At 34.1% G+C, this 23,980-nt stretch overlaps 3 protein-coding genes across 3 annotated transcripts; 2 read left to right on the top strand and 1 right to left on the bottom strand.

Annotated features, from left to right (window-relative positions):
* The first annotated feature begins 10,336 nt into the window (after positions 1 to 10,336).
* LOC105136890 (ricin-like) lies at positions 10,337 to 11,812 on the top strand. The gene is made up of 2 exons (XM_011042394.1): positions 10,337 to 10,395; positions 10,767 to 11,812. The coding sequence occupies exon 2, from the start codon at positions 10,767 to 10,769 to the stop codon at positions 11,724 to 11,726; it is 960 nt and encodes a 319-aa protein (XP_011040696.1). The 5' UTR covers positions 10,337 to 10,395; the 3' UTR covers positions 11,727 to 11,812.
* A 1,309-nt stretch (positions 11,813 to 13,121) lies between these two features.
* Positions 13,122 to 15,645, bottom strand: LOC105136891 (50S ribosomal protein 5, chloroplastic-like). Its single transcript, XM_011042395.1, has 3 exons — positions 15,411 to 15,645; positions 14,781 to 15,140; positions 13,122 to 13,463 (listed from the first exon to the last, which is right to left on the bottom strand). Exons 1-2 carry the CDS (start codon positions 15,493 to 15,495, stop codon positions 14,800 to 14,802), a joined length of 426 nt encoding a protein of 141 aa, XP_011040697.1. The 5' UTR covers positions 15,496 to 15,645; the 3' UTR covers positions 13,122 to 13,463; positions 14,781 to 14,799.
* A 4,564-nt stretch (positions 15,646 to 20,209) lies between these two features.
* On the top strand, positions 20,210 to 23,974 carry LOC105136892 (26S protease regulatory subunit 6B homolog). The gene is made up of 6 exons (XM_011042396.1): positions 20,210 to 20,747; positions 21,536 to 21,766; positions 22,067 to 22,225; positions 22,384 to 22,536; positions 22,731 to 22,814; positions 23,762 to 23,974. The coding sequence occupies exons 1-6, from the start codon at positions 20,271 to 20,273 to the stop codon at positions 23,894 to 23,896; spliced, it is 1,239 nt and encodes a 412-aa protein (XP_011040698.1). The 5' UTR covers positions 20,210 to 20,270; the 3' UTR covers positions 23,897 to 23,974.
* Positions 23,975 to 23,980: the final 6 nt, after the last annotated feature.

The raw sequence follows: 23,980 nt of genomic DNA on the forward strand, positions 1-23,980 counted from the left end.
AGCACCTTCCTGGAGATGGCTATCAAACAGGCAACAAGGACAAAAAAAAAAAAAAAAAAAATTCAAAGCCAGGCCATAAACTCTCCAGCTCTATCCTAACCTCATTCCCTTCTCTCAAGGTGCGAGTATAGCTGACATTTTTCAAAGCTTTTGTATTATTTCGTGTGATAAATCTTTTCATCGACGCATATTTATTTCAGTAGAGAAATTCTGACAAGAATTCACACATTGCATAGATGTCAGCATGGCCTTGATAGCAAAATCAGGGAATATAAGAACCGTGCTCACAGAGGAAACTAACGTTTATACCTTTAGGTCAAGGTTGGCAGCTCTGCAATGATTCACATCAAGTAACAAAGTTCATTGTCGGGCTTGAAAACGTCTGCTTGCAAGCTAACAAAGATGTTCCATTACTAGAATAGTGTGTGAAAGCTAATAGTGTTTTTTTACACTAATATATTATATATTAAAAAATAATATAAATTATATCTTAAAATTTTATATCATAGTTTAAATTATTAAGTTAAGATAATATTTATTACTCGGATAACCATAGTAATTCTAGAGATAAAACGCACAACGAACCCCGACTTCTAGAAATTATGTATTTATTAAAAAAAAGATCGATGCAGATATTTCTGTTCATTACAGTGATACCATATTGAATAACTAATTCAATAGCTTAAGTTATTGGGTTGAGATAATTCTTTAACATAGTATCAAATCCTTAATGACCAAGTAGTTACGAGTTCGAATCTCATTATCCTCTATTTATTTGATAAAAATTAAGCATAATATAATGTGAGTCTGTACAAGTTTCAAGTCTAAAAAATTTTCATTTGAGGGGGTGTGTTAGAATAATATAAATTATATCTTGCAACCTCACCTAATAATTTAAGCTATTAGGTTGAATTGGTTCTTCAACATATATCTTCTAACCAACCAAATAAAATTAAAAATGTTACACCAATACCATTAACTGTCATGAAAGGAAAGTCAACCAATAATATAAGAAGCATTAAAGTGACATAAGTGTATAGTATTGAAGTTGTAATAGTGTGACGGGGAATCAACAAGGAAAAGGAAGGTTTTAAAGAAATTTCTCAGATTTATTTGAGATTTTATTTCTTAATGCTCATGAATATTAACTCAGCATACTTTGGCTATTTATAGCTTTATAAGAGTCCTAATAAAATAATAATTACAAGGAAAATAATCATAATTTTTATTATAATATTTTTTATAACAATAAAGATTTTATATAAAAGCTAGTGCCAAAAGAAAAATTCTATTTCAAATTGAAAAACTAAAATAGTGACTCTTAAAAATCTAATTTTTATATCGTAAGATGCCTTGAGGGCTCTATATGGATCTAAACATGTATAATGAAAATTTATGTTTATAGACCTTAACCAAAGAGCTAACCTCTAAAGTATAAGTTGAAAATCACTATTTCATTGAAATCTCCCTATCACCAAAAATCACTATTTGGCATGCACCACTAGATCCTAAGCCAATTCATAAATTTACTCCATAGTTTTCATGGCTCCAAACAATATAGGAACACATGATTAAAAGATTCTGTTTTATATTTACAAAATGGACAAGTTGCGTATTGATGGGATATAATATGTTTGTAGGCTAAGAACTACCTAGTACATAATTTATCATGCATCAATTTTCAAAGAAAGACTTCAATCTTCGAAGGTATTTGACCTTTCTACAATAATGAAGTGGTTAGAGACACACCTATATATTATCCTGTCAATAGAGATATATCCAGATTTGATTATGTAATCACCTATTATGTTAAAATCCTAGCAGTATCTATCTATCTGATCATATAATAAGACAAGTGACAAAAGGTGTAGAGATTGTAGTTTTATACCTCTCAACTTTCTTTGCCATTGTAAGCTTAATTTTAGGGCCACCACATTATAAATCATTGCTATTGGTTATGAAGCTATAACATAGATGCATGAAAACTTCATCCTTTAATTCCATACAATCATTCCATTTATCTGTCTAGAAACTAACCATTATCTCATTAACTTTGAAGCTATAAACTCCTAATTTTTACATCAAATACTCAAATTTGAACTTAAAAGGTGCTTTTGTTAGGATGTTTGCTCTTTGTTCTTTAGTTTTACAATAAAAACTTCACTTCTCCTTCCTTTTAAACTTCTTTTATAAAGAAAAACTTAATCTTAAAGTGTTTTTTTTTGCCATAAAACCCTAGATTATTAAAGATAAATATTGCAGTTTGTTTGTTTATAAATAATTGAGTGCTTTCTTATTATTCTAGATGCAAATCTGCTATAAATTTCCTGATCCAAAGTGCAAAGCAAATACGCCATAAGTTTCATGTTCTAAAGTTCTTGGTTTGTAGTAGTAGCAACAACTATATATTTTTCTTATGTTATAGATTGAGCTTGGATTTCTTGCTTCTTTAAACACCATAAAGACAATTCAAAACCAAAACTGAAATAATAACCTGAGGTGCTTCTTATATCATCAATCATTAATACTGGCCAATCATTATTAGAATAGCCATGAAGATTGAGTTTTTCAACTTGACTTAATCTAGTTCCATAATCATTTATGCCCTTTATATATCCAAGTATTCCTTTTTGCTACTTGAAAATGAATTTTCTTAGCATAATGCATGTATATAGATAGCAAACTTAAATCATGCATGATATCTAGTCTAGTTGATGTTAAATTAATTAACTTATTATGTTGTTATTTAGCTATTCATCCATCTTTTCAACTCTATCTTTTTGCAAAACTTCTTCTTTTTATTCATTAGAGTTACAGTAGGCTTACACCCTTCCATGTTGAATTTCTTAAGAGTTTCCTTTGTATATTTATATTGGCATAGGAATATCTCATTTTGTTTTTGAAATATCTACATGCCAATAAAGAATGTCATTCTTTCAAGATTTGTCATTTCAAAGATAGCCATCATATTTCCTTTGAACTTATCAATCAACTCTTTATTGCTTTCTATTACCGAATAGTGTTCCGGTTTGGATTGTACCGACATCTCTTTTCTAAGTTTGGCCATCTCTTTATCCTTGCAATTTAAGTTCTTCAAATCATCAATCAATCCTTTCATTTATGTGATAGGCCTGCATTAAAAATAGACATTTACCACAAATTATAGGTATCTTATATTATTAGATACATTATTATAAAACATATTTTAGTTAAGGAGTTATTGATACTTCAAGTGCAAAATGATGATATAAAACCATGATAAAAATGCACTTTTAAGTACTAATCAACGTACAACCTCATAATCCCTGATACTAAACAAAAAAAAAATCTTGTTGTTTTTGATATTTTGGCCAATGTTCTCTTGACTTTAATAAACTGGTTATTAAAGCCAAAATGCATGCTAAAATATTGCTTTTGATGTATGAAAAATACAATATGATTTTTTGTAGCTTTGAGACACTTGGTCGTATGCACAAAAACATTTTTTTTGTTGATTTTAATTTTTTTTTAGTTGATAAAAAAACCCGGGTATTTTTAATAACATATTTGTATTTTTTTTATGACATAAAATATAGACCAATACTAAGCAAAAAGACATAAATAATAAAAAAAAGAAAAAATATAAAAATATAAAAAAATTAATTTTTTTAAATGGGTCGGACTCGGCCCAGATCAGTGGGTTGGGCTGGACCTGGCCCAAAACCAAATGGACTGGTTACTGTACAAATAGCCCCCCTCCTTCATTTGCTGCAGAACGTGAATTAATTCACATTCTGCATACTAATGCAGACCGAAAGAATAAAGAGACAGGTGACACGATCAAAGAGTTGATGTCTTATCCCAAGTGCAGGAGTGTCAAAGTAAAATAACCCGGCAAGACCGGGGTCGAACCGCAGGGAGGTGAATTATATAAATTACAAATAAAGAAAAAGTGTTGAAGAGAATAATAACAGAAAAAGAGTTGAAGAAAGTTTTGGGATGTGATATTTGTGTAAGGATTAAACAATAACAAAACATATGTCAAGGTTATAGGATTCACTAATGGTATTTCAAATAAATATAATATAAACTCTTTTTATTACTCAACTAGAAACCACACACAAAGGAAGTTCTAATCGGATGATTTCTCGTTATTAGCTCATTATAAATTACTAACATGATCATATTAATTATCTTATATAAGTAGTACCATACTTATAAATATCATCAAGAATTCATGTTGCTAGTTTATGTTAACAACAAATCAAGTTTCTATCATAATAACGATTTCGGCCGAAAACTATGAAAGATCAAGCATTTGATGCACCAAATATTATACAACACAAATCTAAATTAAACATTTAATAAGCAAGGCATTAAGAATTAGTAAGATAAAAAGATAAAACATGTTAATAACAATCTTTCTTGGATATAGACATTTAAAGCTCATGTTGAGTTTATATTATACCTATTCTAACACCATTAGAGAAACCTTTTCACCTTGACATAATTACCTTAGCTAAACATTAAAAAGGAGAAAAACATAAATAAGCAATATAAGAACATAAACATAATATAAGCTAACTAAGTATAGGAAAGGAAATGAAAGAGCATAAACAAGAGATTACTATAGCATGAAAGAAAACTTGAACATTACAAAGATGTAGAGAGAAAGCAAGAAGATAACTTTGATCTGAAAATTAATATCACTAAATACATGGAAAATGCCTCCTTTTATAGGCTAAGTTTCAGAACTATTGATTGATTGAAGAATTGGTGGGCATCCATTGATTTGGTGGCTGGTTTTTGACATTAATGGCTGCTGGTTTTTTGATATTGTGGGCTGATTTTTGATATTGTTGGCTGGCCAAAACATCATTGCTCACATCAGAATTATAGCCAACTGAATTATGGAAGTTGTGGGCAATTGTCTCAGCTTTCCAACAAAAAAAAACAAGAGCTCATTTGGACTTCTAGAACTCAAGATATGAGCCAAAAACCGAATAGTGCTTGAGCTGCAGGACAACTTCCGACATCTTCGTTGTTGCTAAGATTTGGGCTTGAAAACGGTAGAACTGAGTCTTTGACTTCATATGAAAGTTGTAGGTCTATGTCTTACCTTTCCATCGATATAAAATGGACTTAAATCCGATATCTACAGCTTCAGATATGATCAAATTACTGAATGGTGTTCGAGTTTGGAATGCACCAGCAACACTTTGCTAAGTTTGGCCTTCTTTTTATCCTTTCAATTTCAATCCTTAAACTCATCAATCAATCCTTTTATTTATGTGATAGACCTGCATTTAGGATGAACATTTACCATGAATTAAAGGTATATTATATTTTTAGACTTGCTAATATAAAACATGCTTTTGTTAGGGAATTTAATGATACTTTAGGTGCAATATGATGACATAAATCCTTAATGAGAATGCACTTTTAAGTACTAATCAACAGGACAGCCGGAGATTACTTGGGATTGGCGTCGGGGCGATGCTGCTGGCAGCGAAGACACGGTGACCGGTGTTTTGCTGTGTTTTTCTTCTCTCTCTCTCCTCGGTTTTTCACAATTTTCTGCTTCTTTTTCTCTCTCTTTTTTCTCTCTCTCTCTTCTCTTCTCCTCTCTCTCGTGTTTGGTTTCCATCTCTTTTTCTTTTTCTCCCTCTTTTACTATCTGTTTTCTTTTTTTTATGACTTGTTGCCTCCCCTGCTTTTTTTATAGGCAAAAAAACAGGGGAGGGGACATGGCTGGGGTGGCCATTGTGCTGCTACTTCTCCACCGTTCTTCGAGCACGTAGAAAGTGGGTTGTGTCGGCGTCTTTTTAAAGTTGAATTGTCGGTAAAAAGATCGGTGAAAACAGAGGAGAAAAACACATTTTCTTCCCTGTGCTCTGCGTGTCCAGGAGAAGAAGATGATGGTGCTGTTCAAAACGGCACAGTTTTGAGTTTTCTGTTTTTTTTTTAATGAATAGTGCATGAAACGACGTTGTTTTTCCCAAAACGTGCCGTTTCATTTAAATAAGAATTGGCGCCAAAACACGTCAGATTCAAAATCAGGCCTTCAATTTGGGTGTGTTTTACAATTTGATCCTTGGTTTTGGATTTCTTCAATTAAGTCCCTAATTGGCCATCAAACTTCAATATTTATACAATTAAGCCACTGATTTGATCAGATTAACTCTCAAAAATTATATTTTGACCCCATAACTTTAATTTCGACTAATAAAAGCCCAAATAAACTCAAAAATCAAATTTTCTTGCAATCAGAACCTCCATAAATTCAATTAAACCTTTATTAAAATTTAATTGAATCCATAAACATCTTATTTTGGATTTTTCTTCCTAAAATTGAATTTTCTTTGTCAACAGGGTTCTCATTAGTTAACAAAATACTGTCAAATTTTAATCTTTGTAATTGTAAACCTCCTCAACTAATTTTTGACCATTTTCTGAGCATTCTGACATCCCCCTTTTTACTGTTATTAGTTATTATTATGATTTTTTTTATTTTATTATTATTTTTAATTTTCTTATTTTCTATATATATATATATATATATTTTACGCAGGGACCAAAAAAATGGGTTACAACACCTTCTATGATGAGTACATCATCAATATATAAAGGCATAACAAGTACTTTAACATCTACTTCCTTGATATATAGAATATATTTATTTAGATTTCTTTCAAAACTTAAGTTTTCCAAGTATGCATCAATTTTGTTATATCATGTTCCTAAAGCATGTCTTAAACCATTCAAGGTTTTTTTTTAGTTGATATACCTTTTTCTCTTGTCCTACAACACTAAACCCATTAACTTGCTCTATAAATTTTTTTTTTAAAAAATACCTATTAAAAAAAGTTGACTTGACATCTATTTGATATAAAATCCAACCTTTTTATGCACTAAGTGCTAATAACATTCTTATTGTATCCATCCTGGAAAGTGGAGAGAAAGTTTCATAAAAATATACCCCAAACATATAAGTATATCCATTGATAACAAGCCTAGCCTTATACTTGTTCATTGAACCATCAGAATTTAATTTGGTTCTATAAACCTACTTGACTCCTATAACTCTTTTTGTTTTGTTTTTTTTATGTTGAAGTTTGTTCACTAATTTCTACGTTTGATTCTTTTTAATCATTTTTAACTCCTTCTTCATTGCACCTATCCATTTCCAATCAATTATAGCTTCTACATAACTTCTATTTATATTGGTCCCAATACAATTAAGGAGAGTAAGTTACAGTTGTGTAGTCTATCAATTACAGCTGTGTAGTATATGGAATGTACAAGAAAAGCAAATAATTAACTCCTAGAATCAAGGTGTAATTTCATTTATTGATTTGTCGTGATCTGTAATTGCACTTGTTGATGTGCCATGATTTACAGAATGTATTTTCATAATATGTCAAAGAACCATATCAATTCAATGAATTAAACTGTTAATTATTACCTTATGTTTAATATTCATCAAATAAATGAGGATGATGAGATTCGAACTCATGACCGTTTGATTATTAAGATTCTGATACCATATCAAAGAATTATCTCAATTTAAAAATTTAAACTGTTGGATAAGAATTTAAACTATTACATAAGGTTTTGGAATATATTTTATATTATTTTTTACCACTTCTAAAATTGAATGCTATTACGTGCTAAAAAGTCAAAAACAGGTTTTGCTGAAGTTACTGAAGCTATTTTTAGGGGGATTGCACAATTCATTCTCTATGGTGCTATCTACTGGAAAAGCATCAGTTGGGGTCGACTGGAGTTTTTTTTATTGTTGTAATTCTAGTCTTTGTGTTTTTCCGGGTCTCTTTTGCTTGGCTATTGTTGTTTAACTGATGTATTTTTCAACTAGCCCCTTATGTTGTTGTTTTTGCCTTTTCTAGGCTTTAACTATTTTGCTTATAAGAAAAAAAAACTAAGAGTTTGAAGTCCAGGCTCCATGCTTCAATTGCTTTTTATGGGATGTCATTCATGGTAGCCTCTCAATAAAAACACCAGTGATGAGAACTCAAGAAGGAAGAGAAGGTTTAGAAAAAATTTCTAGATTTATTTGAGATTTAATTTCTTAATGCTGATGAATGTTCTACATTCACTATATTTAATATTTTATATCCTTACAATTAAGAGTTCTAATAAAAGGAAAATAATTCTAAATCTTATAAATCAGAGATTTTAACCCTTACTGACTTGTAATCGGATTCTGCCTGACTTGTAATCGGATTCTGCCGTTGATCCTCTTCATAATGTTAGATAAGGTTGGATAGTAAGGCTTGAAAATAAGATGATTCATCTTATAATGGATGATCTGAGGGAGTGTGTTGTAATCCATTTTTAGTTACCCCATAAATAAATAAAAAAATAATAATAAAAAAAATTGAACAGTGTCATTTTGACACTATTCCTTTTCCCAAAACTTAAAGCCCCACGCCCCCATTGGAGACCTCACCCGGTGTCTCCTTTGCTTCCCATGCGCACCAGAAGGCAGTTCCCCTGCTCCCCACGCACAATAGCAAGCCGCTCCTCTTTGGCCTATAAATATTATCCTCAACATTAACACAGAGGAGGGTTTTTTTGTTTGAATGAGAGGGGAGGGGAAACGAAAAGAAAGGGACAGTTTTTAAATGAGAGGGGGGAATTTTTAAACAAAAGGAGAACTAAGGGAAGATGAAGAAACTTTGAAATAGAGGGAGGGAAATACAAATACACCAACACTGCCAAGGATCGTCATTTCTTAGCCCACCATCTTCTCCCCTCGTTGCAGCACCACTAAAAAAAAAACAAGGGAAGAAAAGTCGTCCACCGCCCAAGCCACATCCCAGGCCGTCGCCACCAGCACCTCCATAAAGTTGCTGCAGTAAAGGAAGGAAGAGCAATATTGTTGACAGAGGGAACAAAGAAAACAGAGCAAAGAAGTCACGTGAAACGCAGTAGGGAAGAGGAAAAGCTGCCACGACAACACCACCACCAAACCGGCCACCAGCACCACCATCAGCTCATCATCTCATCATCACAGGTAACTCCCTCCCCCTCATCACAGTTTAGATTCCTCATCACTGTTTAGGGTCGTCTTCTTGCATGCAGAACGTGCACTGTGCAAGTGTACAGTAACTGCTAATTAATTCACTCGTTACTGTGCATTAATTAATTGACCGGGTACTATGCACAGTACCCGGTTACTGTTTGTTGCAGCCTGGAACATCAGCCTAGCCCATACGGCTGGGCTGACTCCAGCCCTGTAAAAAAGGGGCCCATTACATGTTGAGCTAATTTCGGCCCAGTTTCCTTTTGGGCGGGGTCTGGCCCATCCGGAAAATTTTCTTCAAAAAATCTGTGATTTTTCATAATTTTGTTACTGTATTTTGATTAATATCGATTTGTATTTTTATATTGTAAAGATACAAATTCAGTATTAAAATACTCGGTTTTCATTAAGATATTAAAAAATATAAAAATAAAAATATTTTGTTTCCATGCATACAGCCTAGTGTCTCCAATATATAGATATATGTAAATCATCACATCATATTCTCATACAACAAAAAAATTTCAAAAAATATATGTATTAGCATGAATTTTGGCTTTAATAACCGGTTTATTCAAGTCATGAGAACTAGGCCAATATTCCAAAAATTACAAAAAAATTATTTTGTTTTCTTTTAATATTTGGGGTTATGATCTTATATGTAAAACGTATTCTAGATATTAAATTCTTTTGTTAACATCATAATTACCTAATAAGATAAGGATCTCCTTACTGAAGAGGACTTTTTTCTTAAACCACACCAACAACTAGAAAACATGACAAAACCTTAGATTTTATCAGATAAAAAAAAAAATAATGTAGCTTACCTTAGGTAGGGCGTATTTGGGGTGCTAATACCTTTCCTTTACGCAACCAGTCCCCGTACCCAATCTCTGAGACCAGTTAGAGTTCCTAGTGACCAAAATATTAGGTAGCGACTCACAATCTATTTTCCACCAACAAAAGATAATATTTTCTTGTCCCTTTATATTTTCCAGATAGATATTATACATTTCCGGATAAAAGTGGAAAACCCGCCGCGACGCCGCACACGTGCGACAAATGAAAAACACGTAATTTGAGCGCTCAAATTCTATCAAAATGAAAATAAATGCTTCTGTAAAAAAAAATTATAGTAATTAGATTTATGGATATAAGAATTACGTACAATGTGAAAAATACTCGAAATATACAATAAATGATAGAAATGTACTGTTTGAAATGTGTAACTCGTGGTTGAAGAAAACAAAAAAGCACGAAGCCACGAACCCCTAATTATAAAAGCAGTGACTTGCAACGATAGAAATCATCCCTCGCCTCTCTTGAATTCCCATTTCCTCACAAGAGTTCCCTGCGGACAGACTTTCAATGTTCGTGTTCTTTTTCCCTCATTGCCTACTTCCATTTTCCTTATTTAGCTATATATTATGATTGGCATATACCCCCTCCATCCCATAATGAGAATCCTTTTCTTATTTACATGTTTCAATACATACATACATACATACATATATACATACATACATACATATATATATGAAGTACAAGAAGTCAGTACTACCATATAAATTTTACTACTCTACCTCTCTTTGAGTAGATTTCACACATATTTTTCCCACTCCATTTAATTTTAAAAGATAATAGACTAAATACAATAAAAGTGTAAGAGTTGACGTAATATTGAATGCATTTATTTAATCTGTGTGAAAATCCCAATAAAACTCTCATTTTATTTTGACAGATGAAACAACTGAAAGGAAATATGAAGCTGTGGATTGTGGCGGCAATATATCTTTTGTCGACTGTACTCGTGGCGAGTACAGAATCTGGGAACATGGACTCATCGGCAATAGATCAAACTGGGAGGGACATGATCATCCGCTCGGTCGTGCCAAAAAATGATGATGCTGTTTCTGGTGCAAAGTCCACACAACACATTGTTGGCATAAATAACTTGTGTGTTGACGTGTTGCTTGATCTCTACTTTGATGGAAACGTTGTACAGTTGAAGCCGTGTAAATCTAACGGAGATGTGAATCAACAATGGAGCTTGGAGAAGGACGGAACCATTCAATCTAATGGCATGTGTTTGGCCACAAACGGCACAGGTCCAGGAAGCTATGTATTTATCTATGACTGCAACAAGGTGAAGGCTAGCGCCACAATTTGGGAAGTACAAAAGGATGGCTCCATCCTAAACCCCTCCTCGTCACTCGTTTTGACCTCAAAGTCGGGGAAACGTGGCTCCCTACTCACCTTGGAAACCAATGTTTATGCCTTGGGCCAAGGTTGGAATTTCACCAGTGTTTCAAAACCATCACCAAAGTCCATTGTCGGGCTTTGGGGCTACTGCTTGGAATTTAACAAATATGTCCCAAAGTTAGCCAAGTGCGAGAAGGACAAGACTGAACAAAAATGGAATTTTTACGCAGATGGTTCGATAAGGCTTGATGCAAACACAGATTTGTGCCTAACTAGTAAAGGAAATACCAGAGGAAGCTCGGTCCTCGTTGTCTCTTGTAGCCCTGTGTCATCTAACCAACGTTGGACGTTTGGGGACAGCCACGGCAGAGCTTCTTTCACCATTTTGAACGTGAATAATGCATTGGTGTTGGATGTGAGCTATTCCATTCTAAACCCGTTCAAAATAATTATTTGGGATTTCAACGGAGGAGCTAACCAGGTATGGCGTCTGTCGTAATAACTACTCATACGCTCCTGTGGCCCTGAAGTCCAGGCAATATCTAGCAGCTCAAATAAATGATAACAAATTATTGCCTTCCCTTAAAACTGTATTCCATCCATATTATTTTCAATTCCCTAACCCCCCCTATGTACGATATTTGAGTATGCAATAGTATTATATAAAATAAATAAATCTTTTGTTAAAAATGAAAGTGTTCCAATTACTTCTCTCGTAGAAGGAGATCTCTTTCTTACGAGTTCATCTGTTTTTCATTTTTATTTTTGTTGCATGAGGTTTAAGGACTGGCGAGGGCCTTGTATCTAGGTATTGATCTCGTAGAAGGAGATCTCTTCCTCAATTTGTGTCTGTGTTTTGTATTTAAGGGCTACCATTTTTCTCTCTCTCTGTTCTAAATAGATAATAAAACTTAAAAAATGAAGCACATCCAAAGAGAGAGATGGGTACCAGTAGATGACATTGAGGAAGAAGAGGAGGAAAGTGAGATAGAGGTGAGAGGATTGGAGATGACAAGGAGAGACTTTGTTGTTTTTTTTAGCTGGCGTATATCTTTCGGTTAAACTGTAATTTTAAAGAACTCTGAAATTTTTTATGTTTTAAATTAGATATTTTTTTGTATATTTTATTGTTTTAATGTGTTAATTTAAAAATATTTTTTTGAGCCCTTTTCTTTTATCATCCAAACCTAAATTTTATTTTCTTTTAGCGTGAAATTTAAATAATGTTCTTCATCTCAAAATCTTTATTTAATGATCAGTATTTTTATCCAATTATTAATATTATTTTGCAAAAAGCACCTAGCATAAATATTATGGGATGGATTTATTCTATTCGTTGTGTTAAAAAAAAAAAACCTATACATTTTTTTATATATAGTTGAATCTCTCTAAAAAATCAGAATCTCTCTTAAAAAATCTTATGTCTCTTTGAAATAAAATAAACGTACTATTTAAGCATAGAGGGCTGTCGCTAGCCAATTTTTAGCCAGTGAGTCGAAAATCTTCCTTGCTTCGTCTCCTTCCTTTTCTTACAATTTCAAGTTCTTCGGTTTTCTATTTTGAATAAAAGAGTTCTAGATCTTCATGGATCTAACTCTAATGTTCTTTGTTATTATAGTTTTAGATCTAAATTATTGTTTCGAGTCCCTGGCTATCCTATTTATTAAGATTTTAAATCTCTATTTCCACCAAATCTAAGCTAGTCCAGCTTCTGTGACCATGTGTCTGGGCTTAGTAAGTCTTCATCTTGAATTCTTGACAGTGTTCTTTTCCTCTATTCAGCTCGTGAAGGCTAGAGTCAAGGCCTGAGACTAACCCATGTTACCTGGCGGTCTGTGGTCTACTGGGCTTGGGACACATGGAATCCAATTTTTTTAGTCTCACAAGAAATTGGTAAAGGGCATGCTACCTAGTTACAAATTTGAAGCAGCAAAATAATTGCAATTACATGATGTACTGAATATACAATCTTAACGAGTGCTTAAAGGCAGGTTTACATAGACAGAACAGGCAAGAATACCAAGCATGGAATCAATGGCTACAAAAAAGGATTGGAACTGAGCCTGATGAGGCCAAGCGTTCATGTTCGATATGCTCCTTGAAGTATTATTTATTCGGATATAATCTTCATTCTCCAACTTCTTGAAACTGCACAGAAAGAAAAGGGATGTTTTTGACTGAATAACATCACAAGCAGTGCCGAATCTCTGTTGTAGGGAATTTGCATCTGCTCAATCTATTACATCAAATACGACATTTGTTACAGCAAATATATATCCTCAAACTAAAAGCTCATACAAGTCAGAAAGTGGGCAGATTAACTTCCAACACTTGAATCCAGTGCCCAAAAATAATCAGTTTTGTCTTCTCTTTTTGTTGAATTCTGAAGTTTTTTAAACTTCATACAAAGGAGAAAGAAATGGTTTTTTTGCTGAGCAATTTCCTACTGAGAATAAGACCAAGACAGAATCTGGAGGAATTGTTCAATATTACCAGAGAAATAAAATATCTCTCAAACAAGGCTTTATACCCAACGGCTGTGACTAAAGACTGGATGAATTTGAGAACTGAGTTGATTGGGAGATCATGGTACAGCAAACCAGAAACAGATGAATGACAGTTTGTAAACTTTGTAAGAAATTGCATTTGTTCCTTAGGAAATATTTCTTAAAAACCTTTCCTCAGCACAATTTGATGCATGAAAGACAATGAGCATAGAGCAGTTCAATAGTGATAACTAACCGCTGTGACTAAAGAGTGGATAAATTTGAGAATTGAGGTGATTGGGAAATCATGGTACAGCAAACCGGACAGAAATGATGACAGTTTGAAAACTTTGTGAGAAATTGCATTTGTTCCTTAGGAAATATTTCACAAAGACCTTTCCTCAGCACAATTTGATGCATGGAAGACAATGAGCATAGAGCAGTTCAATAGCAATTGGGCTATATAATAGAATGCACATACATGAAGAAAAAAAAGGTCTTGAGGGACTCAAACTGAAGTTCATATAAATTCATCTCTGTGCCTTACTAGCACAGAGTAACTATTTACACAATGGCTATAGTAGATTCCTAAAGACCATCAAGCTTCCACCACGAGAATACTAGTGGTTCACCCTTAAAACAGCCACATAATTTCTTTCTTTTCTAAGTTTGTTCTTCTTTTTTTCAAGAACTCCTTTCCTCTTGTAAGAAAACCTCTCAGTGTCTTAATCTCTATCCTATTTGATTTCAAAAAACGAGATTATTTCTCCTCTTTTCATTCACCAGCTCTATCAAACTTCATCGAAATTTCATAAAGAATCACACTTGAGTTACTCAACAAAAACACTGCACAATTAACAAAAAATTACATACAAACAAGTTAATGTTAGTTATCAATTATCATGAAAAGAAGCACAAGAAAAAATCTCCATGATCTCTGATTCAATTCCATAACACGTGGACATCAATCAATCCACATTTACAAGACTTCATAAACAAATCAATTCTATAGAATACAAAAGAGAAACCTGCAAATTTTAGATCATTCGTTGAGATAGGAAATGCACCTGCAAAATAACAGGCAGTTTAGACATTCTTCAACTTGTTTACTTTTGATGGTGGCCACTGTCCCCTCTTCCTCATCCCTCGCTTCCGATCAAGCTTCTTACTCCTAAGCCTTATCTTCTTCCCCAACTTCATCTTCATCTTGTGCTCAAGCTTCAGCTGCAGCTTTGAATCCAAAGGAATTTTATCAAGAACCGCATCCTCCTCTTCATCATCACTTTCAGACACAGGTTGCCCACTATCTGGACTTGTCCCCTTACTGTCAGACAACGCCTTAACTGTCATTAAACCATTTCCCCCGGGGGTGCTTAAGCAAATTCCATCAAAAGACTTTGAGAGTACACCGATGGGTAACCTGCAAGCTGAAAACCCGTACCAATCCATGAATTTCAGAGTATAAATAGAACCAAAAGTAGGCACTGAAAGAAAATTGGATGAGGCAAAACCAGGATACCTAAAATCTAAAAGTTCAACCAAACAATGGAAAATGCACAAATCGCGTTTGAAAGAAAACCCAAAAAGGAAAAAAAATATTCCTTTTCATTTTCTTCACCAAGCCCCCTGTTTTCCCTTTTCAACATCTTTCCTAGAAACAGAGTAGGAGCTAAAATTGGTGATAGAGAGAGACTTACATGGGAGACCAAGAGTGATCCTGGTTGATGAAACACCATATAAAGAAGATGAAGAGGAAATTGGTACAGAGACAGGAAGAGCCATTTGTAATTGTTTGCTTGCTCTTTCTCGGAAATCCTAATTTGCAATCACATAAACCCTAGATAAAGAAGGAAGGAAAGAAACAGTCCAATTAAAATCTATCAGCTAAACTGCGGGTTGACCCATGATCAAGTTGATCTAATAGAGAGTATTAGCCGAGTTAATTTTAAGATTCTTTTTTTGTCAAAAAATAAAACAATTTAACCCTAGTTAGTAAAAAAAAACTTATTTAAAAAAAAATAAAAAATCAAATCAGGTTTTAATTGTTTGTATATTATATTTCATGTTTATTAAAAAAAAATGTGATGAATAATTTTAAGACGAATAATAATAATAAAAAAACACAAAAAAGAAGAAAAGTACTAATATATTGATTGATGGGTAAATGAAAGTTTACAGCTTTTGTTTAACTAATAATACTATACATTAAAAAAATAAAAAATAAACTGCATGGAAAATCAGTACTCCATTGAGAAATAGGTTTCCATCTTCATGACCATAAGCTCCTTAAATCTGATAATGCTTTGAAATTAGCAGACCAGTTGGTCTCATTCTTCAAGTACTCGATCAAGCCAGCATCCATAACAGGGATAGCACTCACTGCTGGTGCCGCATCCTCAGGAGTTACTGCATTATCACCAGCAGGACAAACCCCTCCATCACCATTGTAGCTTGCAGGTTCCATCTGTTGATTTTCATTAGCTGACGTCATTGTCTCAAAAGAATCTTGCGTAGGGCACATTCCAAGGCCCATGATCTCAAAAGTTGCCGCATTGTCACCAGTAGGACAAACCCCTTCATCACCATTAATGTTGCTTGCAAGCACCATATGTTGATTTTCATTAGTTGTCGTTGGCTCAATGTTGACGATTGCTGATGCATTCTCAAAATAATCTTCCGTAGAGAAAGTTGCAAGCCCCATGATCTCCTCATTTTCGATGATGATAGATTCTTCGGCGAGCGGCGTTATAGGTTCAAAACTGATTATTGGATGCTCGTAGAAACTCTCAACAATATTCTGGCTCCTTTCATAACCATCAAAGACAGCTTCTGACTGAAGCACCTTCTGATTATCACTGAAACTTGCAAACGCCATCTGTTGATGTTCACTAATCATTGGTTCTTGAATGAAGTTTGCTTGCTGGGGCTGGAATCGCAAGGCAGGTTCGATGTTGACAATTGCCGGCGCCTCAAGTCCCATATTCTGAATACTATAGAAAGTATCTCCAGTAGCTGAGGAACCTCCATTGTCCTCAATTGAAACAGTTCCCACCAGAGGCCACATCTCCTGATTTTGGATAATCCGCCGCGGTTCTTGATGTGTTAATTGTGCCATTGTAGGTCCTGAGTTGATTGCCGCATCAATATTGATATTTCTTTGAATAACTTCTGACGAATAATCCATCGACTTCCTTTTTCTTGATTCTTTAAGACCATGGCCACTGATCTTGAGTTTACAGATCACAACGTTTTCAGAAATAGAATCTGAACCATACTGCGTCAGTATCCAACGACCATGCTGGTCTGGTCGTCGATGGTTCTGATAAAGGAATCCTCTCCTCATTCCTATAACAATATCTCTATTATCTCGTCTAGATTTCACTACATCAACGCTGCCACCATGCCACGTACCGCCATTAGCACCAACAGTTCTACTCATCCCCTTAGTACAATTGAGTGTTTTTTTACCCAATTTTGTAAAAAAATAGAGAACATGATCACCTTCCTTGTGACCTGCGAGCCTGTCGAATATTTCCCAGGGTTCTTCTCCACCGTGAAGATTGTAGTCCTTGATCATGGTGGCGGCTTCGCTGGGTAAACCTCCACGGACCTTCTGGTATAGATAATAGCAGATCAACTGTTCCTCAGTGGGGCAGAACCTGTATCCTGGAAGTAAGCGAGAAAGAATGTTTTGCATTGTGCAAACAAGAATAGGCTTGTGATCTTAACAGCGAGAAAAAATAGCAGCGAGTAAGCTGAGAAAGAAAGCTGTGTCTCGCAAGGGTTTTTGTTTTTTAAGGAGAGGGCTCCGTTAATTATATAGAGGCACACTGAGGAAAACCAAACCGTTTTTGATACTGATAGAAAATCTTAGCTGTCAGAAGTTTATCTTATATTGGATGTTAAGAAATCTTTAAGATAATGATGAATACTTTAACAGTAATTGTAATAAATACAAAGAGCCATGAGCTTAGAATATGAACACACCGAGCCACACCTTGCCCAGAAAAGAAATAGCACATTCAGATAGTAATGGTTAAACTCAGCTTCGCCGGGAGGTTAAATCGGAAAACTTGGGATTTAAAACTTATTTTGATTTGCTTTCAAGATAAATCATAGAAGAAATTTACTCGGTTAAACACTATGGATATGGTTGAATTAAACTAGGTTAACTTGAGAAAAAAATCATTAAAAAAACAATTGTTTTAATAAAAATAGTCCCAATAAATTTTTTATCTATTAAATGTTTTCAAATAATTCCTCAGACTTTTCTAATTCTATTATGGATTAAAAGCCTCAAATCTATCATTAAAATTATAATTTCTTTTAGTTTATCCTTTTATTCAACTTCAAAAAACAATTCATAAATAAAAAAAACAACCGTTTTAATAAATATAATCCCAATTTAAATTTTCTGTCTATTAAATGTTTTCAAATTCCTTAGTTTTTTCTAATTCTATTATGGCTTAAAAGCATCAAATCTATCATTAAAATTCTAATTGCTTTTAATTTATCCTTTTATTTTAAATCATTCTTCAATTTAATTTTTTAATAAATATTTCTGACTAAATGTGCAGAAGTACCATCACTTGAGAAAACTCAAGGATAATTAATTTAATAAAAATTATTATTATATCATATTAAAAATTATTTATTTATTCAAATAAATTAGGATGGGTTTTATTTTCTTAAATATGATACATTAATTTGAATCCTTATATTTGATATAAGGATAGATTAAAGAATAAATATATGAATTTGGAAATAAATTGAGAGTAATTAGATTTATAAAAATTAATTAGAGGCTAAACTTAAATTATAAGGAAAAAATGATTTTTTTTTTAAATCTCATGGTTGAAAATTAGTGAAAAAAATCTACAGTACTTGATTTCTTTTAAGCTTTAACCCGATCAGGTTCTGTCAGCAAGATAACCGTCACTCCAGGCTTCTTTCTGACAAAGTATTGGCCGGTTGAACTTAGAACTCGCATCTGACTCCTTTAATGCAATCCACTAACCTATCGGAATTCGGAGCAAGATAACCGTCACTCCGGGCTTCTTTCTGACAAATTATTGGGTTGAACTTAGAACTCGCATCTGACTCCTTTAATGCAATCCACTAACCTATCAGAATTTGGATTCCGATATTATTCTTCTCCTTCTCCTCCTCCTCAATGCTCCATCAAAATCTCATTCTCTTTCTGTGTTTTTCTTTCTGGCTAAGAAATCATCTAATGGACCCTAAACGCAAGGCAGGAGCTATAAAAGAACTCGAGCTAGCCAGACAGAAGCGAGCAGCCAATAATGAATCCCTACAGCAACTTAAAATCATGCCAAAAGCAGGTGGAGTTCATGAACATCCGATCGAGAAAGGGTACCGAACCAATGTGAAGAAACCCGAAACCGACTTCGATTTCTACAACTAAGGAAGAGATATAACCGCATATGGCACTGAAGAATCTGTATGCCATTCCGGATTTTAGCTTCTCTTTGGACATCTGCTCAGGACTCATCAGTTCACTGCAAGTAGCTTTGTTTCGGAGGATGGCATGTATCCTCCCCTTTTTGTACTTTCAGTATCTTCATTAGTAGAATCTGTGCTCCATCTGAAGCAATGGTTTGGAATCTCTGCCTTCTTTTCTTCGAAGTTTACCTGTGATCATCGTTGGCTCAGGAAAATAGTAGTGCATGTGCTTGTTTTCTTGGCTGGTAAACAACTCTTTTAATTTTCCATGTCTACCTTTGAGCAAAATACAGGAGGCAATGTAGATAGAATAGTTATTGAACCCGTAACTTAAAAAACTTGTAATCTCGAGTTTAATTCAGGTTATTAAATCTAACAACTAACCGATAATAATAATTAAAAAAAATAGATCTTTGAAAAAGAGAATTAAAAATCATTTTACTTTAATGTTGGAGTGATGATATAAAAATTTTTAAAACTTATAATTTTTATTAAATGATGGCAAAAAAGGTGTATGTTTTTTTAAAAAAAAAACATCTAATTGAATAACTACAACACTCAAATTAGTTTAAAAAATTATTAATTATTTTATAATTACTATATATTTATCAAAGAAATTGAAATTATCAGAAAAAAATTTAGCGTTTTTATATTTTAGAACCGAAATAAAATGATGTTTTTATTCTCTAATTATAATTATTTAAAATTTTAAAAGATTTATTTAATTCAATTAATTTGTATTAATTTTTATAAATATTCTAGATAATTCAATTAATTTACTCGAAGTTCATAAGGTTTATGTTTTCTTTAAAAACATTAACTGAATTAAATTACTCTCCCTTGGAGCTCATAATTCAATCATTTATTTTATAATTTCTATAAATATATATAAAAAAAAATGAAATAAACAAAGGCCATCCAACAATACTAAGGCCTGAATCTAAACTCAAAGCCCATTAACATCCAAAGACTTCCCCCCAGCCCATCTAAAACCTTTCAGAATCTCCTTCTCCGTTTATAAAGAGAACATTCTCAGATTTCTTGCTTTGCACCCCAGCCCTCTCTCTCTCTCTCTCTCTCGCAATAAACGCATCATGTCGACAATGGTACTTGACCCGAAGCCTGCTCCGACGGTGGAGCCAAGATGGGACCTTGTACCCGACCCAACAACAGTACCCACGGAAGACGACGACCTCTACAGCCGCTTAAAATCTCTGCAACGACAGCTAGAATTCATCGACATACAAGAGGAGTATGTCAAGGATGAGCAGAAGAATCTGAAGCGAGAGCTACTTCGTGCGCAAGAAGAGGTGAAGCGGATCCAGTCTGTGCCGCTTGTAATCGGGCAGTTTATGGAGATGGTGGATCAGACTAATGGGATTGTTGGGTCTACAACGGGTTCGAATTATTATGTGAGAATTTTGAGTACGATTGATAGGGAATTGTTGAAGCCGTCGGCTTCTGTGGCTTTGCATCGGGCTTCCAATGCTCTTGTTGATGTTTTGCCACCTGAGGCTGATTCTAGTATTTCTCTGCTTAGTCAGAGTGAGAAACCTGATGTTACTTATAATGTAAGTGAAAAAGTTTTTTTTGTGGGTTTTGGATTTGGGTTTTCTAAAATTGGTGATTTTGTGATTTGATTAGCTAGGTTTGGTAAGTTGGGGTTAAGCGTAGTTTTTTCTTTGTTTGCTAGAGTTCAATTTATGAAATCAGGGTTTATTTTGAATTGGGATTTGGAGGTTAGGGTTTGTGAATTTGGTTTATGAGTTTTTATATTTAGCTAAGTTGATGTTAGTTATTTAATAATATAAGGTTCAAGTTTAATTTTAGTTTTGGTGGGTTTTGGGATTTTTTAGCTTCTAATTTGATGTTTGAGTAGAGGGGTTCTGTAGCTAGGGTTTTGAAATTTTGGTTTTTTTTGGGTTTTGGGGTTTCTTAGTTACTAATTTGATGTTCGAGTAGCTAGGGGTTCTGTAGTTAGGGTTTGAAAAAAAAAATTAGATTGTTTTGTTGTATTCCCAAAGTGGTGACTAATTAGGTAGGGGTTTGAATTTGAGGTTTTGAAAAATGATGCTTTATTATTTGTGGTTGTTGCAGCTTGATTAGTTTTTTTGTACTTTTTTGCTGACGGGGGCTCCTTAAGTTTTCTGATTTTTGATTGTTGGTTCGGGATTTTTGTACTATTGAGATCTAGAGAACTTTTTTTATTTTGATTCTTAGCATGTTCTTGCACTAGTGATCAAGTGATATAGGCTGCTAGCTGAATATTAATATTGTTGTGCTCTTTAGTTTCTTGTTTGAGTTTAAGAACTCAACCTCAACTCACCCATGCTCCCCTTTTCTTCTATGGTATTGCCAGGACATTGGAGGATGTGACATTCAAAAGCAGGAAATTCGTGAGGCAGTTGAGTTGCCACTGACTCACCATGAACTTTACAAACAAATTGGTATTGACCCCCCTCGAGGTGTGTTGCTCCATGGTCCACCTGGAACTGGAAAAACTATGCTTGCCAAGGCTGTTGCTAATCATACAACTGCAGCCTTTATAAGAGTTGTTGGCTCTGAGTTTGTTCAGAAGTATCTGGGTGAGGTATGTTTTGCGCGTTCCTGTCCTGCTCAATTATTTGGAGTTATCATCAGCACATGTGTTAAATTTGTTTCCATGTTTTAGCACTTCTTATGAAAGTTCCAAGCATCTGAACTTAGTTTTCTGTCCTGATATAGATAGAACCATATCATTCACTCTTGTATCATATCCCCCTTTTTTAATGTTTTCTTAAGTGATAAGCATCTGAGTAATTAAATGCAGAATCATTGTCTTAAGCAGTTGGTGATGATTGCCTACATATGCACTGCAATATAATATATTTTTTCCCTTCTTTTATTCCAGGGACCCCGCATGGTTCGTGATGTTTTTCGTCTTGCTAAAGAGAACGCCCCAGCAATTATTTTTATTGATGAGGTAGATGCTATTGCTACTGCTAGGTTTGATGCCCAAACTGGAGCTGATAGAGAAGTTCAGCGCATTCTGATGGAACTACTGAATCAGGTACAAGTGATGGAAATCTTTTGGTAATTCACACTCAACATGTACTGGTGGTCTGGCATGTAACTCTTGTCTTTTTACTTAAATAACTTATTGATGATGTGCTTGTTATGTTGGTTGACCAATTCTGAACTTTTGTTCATGATTGAATTCTGCTGTAGATGGATGGGTTTGATCAGACGGTAAATGTTAAGGTCATAATGGCAACTAATAGGGCTGACACTTTGGACCCTGCTCTTCTTCGTCCTGGAAGACTTGACCGGAAAATTGAATTTCCTTTGCCTGATAGACGGCAAAAGAGGCTCGTTTTCCAGGTAATTTCCTTTTGTGTTTCAAGTGGCAATATGTTGTTTTTCTTATCTTGTAAGATTGATGATTCTGTCCTTTTTGAACCTCCTCTTATGCTCTGATGCTGTTGTTTCTCATCACCTTATTTTACAATATATTGGCGTTCTGATCTCTGGTTCGATACCAGTTAAATTGACTGAGTTGGTTTGTTTTTATACAGGTTTGCACTGCAAAAATGAATTTAAGTGATGAGGTGGACATGGAGGATTATGTGTCTCGACCTGATAAAATTAGTGCTGCCGAGGTTAGTAGGTTTTGCAATTTATTGTTAGTAACTTGTTTTGTTTTGAAATCCCATCATTTTATGTCCTATTCATTTTGCATGTTTTATTTCACCTGATTTCTTTAGTGGTACTCCCCTATGGAGATCTTATGATTATTCAGGTTTTGGGTTGTATTTGGGGAAAAAAAGAGAGAAAGGAAGTCTTGTAGAAATCATAGATTGGATATGATGTTAAAACAGTATATTTTTTATTATGTTATGGATAGGGTCGTAAGAATTAGTAGATGTCTGTGGCAAGCTGATAATTTCTTACAAGATGCTATTTGTCGAGGAAATGAGAGGATAATGTGGTGATTCTAATTGTCTCTGGCAACCAGTAATTAGAATTCATAAAAACTCTTGCATTATGTAGTGATCCTACCAGAAAATTGCACTAAAAGGAAAGTGATGCAGCAAAAGCTTTTGGATTAGGGTTACGTATCCTTATATTTTGTTGGATAATTGTGGCTTTGCATTTGGAATTTAATTAACTTTTCAATGTCTGGCCAGCTCTTCTCCCTTGGGCCCTTGGCTTGTCTGTTAAGATTTTTAACAATGGTTTAAGTTGGAGATTACGTGTTTAGTATTGTGATACATGGTGTTTTTTTTAAGTATTTTTCACTTGAAAATACATCAAAATGATTTTTTCTCAGAAAATTGTTTTTTATTTTTTATATCACTACATTAAACTCATCAAAAAACGCTAAAAAAAAAGAAGCATCAATTTGATTTTTTCAAGGTAAATGTACTTTTGAAAAGCATCTCAAAAGCGGAAGCCACTGCTCTTTCAAAATGGGAGGGAGGGTTACAGCCAATTAGTATTTTTTTGATTTCATCGTTTCCATCAATTCCCCTCCCCATGCCTCTGTTATTTTAGGGCCCTGACTAAATTTCTAACTGTTACTTGCAATTGAATGGCAATTTGACAGATCGCAGCTATCTGCCAAGAAGCAGGCATGCATGCAGTGCGCAAGAACAGGTATGTCATTCTCCCCAAGGACTTCGAGAAAGGCTACCGAACCAATGTGAAGAAGCCTGACACTGACTTTGAGTTCTACAAGTGAGATCGGGAAGCACGTTTGATGTTTGTTCTGCTCGTTATTGAGAAGCAGATTGCATTGTGGGCCCAGGGCACGATTGTTGCCCCC

The sequence above is a fragment of the Populus euphratica genome, unplaced genomic scaffold, assembly GCF_000495115.2.
Source record: "Populus euphratica unplaced genomic scaffold, PopEup_1.0 scaffold59.1, whole genome shotgun sequence".
In the NCBI taxonomy this organism is placed as follows: Eukaryota; Viridiplantae; Streptophyta; class Magnoliopsida; order Malpighiales; family Salicaceae; genus Populus; species Populus euphratica.

Excerpts from the sequence above, each read along its gene's own strand:
- LOC105136892 (XM_011042396.1), top strand. The coding sequence starts at position 20,271 with ATGTCGACAATGGTACTTGACCCGAAGCCTGCTCCGACGGTGGAGCCA. Across the intron at positions 20,748-21,535 it reads AACCTGATGTTACTTATAAT|GACATTGGAGGATGTGACAT; the intron begins GTAAGTGAAAAA and ends TGGTATTGCCAG. Across the intron at positions 22,226-22,383 it reads TGATGGAACTACTGAATCAG|ATGGATGGGTTTGATCAGAC; the intron begins GTACAAGTGATG and ends ATTCTGCTGTAG.
- LOC105136891 (XM_011042395.1), bottom strand. The coding sequence starts at position 15,495 with ATGGCTCTTCCTGTCTCTGTACCAATTTCCTCTTCATCTTCTTTATAT. Across the intron at positions 15,141-15,410 it reads GATCACTCTTGGTCTCCCAT|CTTGCAGGTTACCCATCGGT; the intron begins GTAAGTCTCTCT and ends ACGGGTTTTCAG.
- LOC105136890 (XM_011042394.1), top strand. The coding sequence starts at position 10,767 with ATGAAACAACTGAAAGGAAATATGAAGCTGTGGATTGTGGCGGCAATA.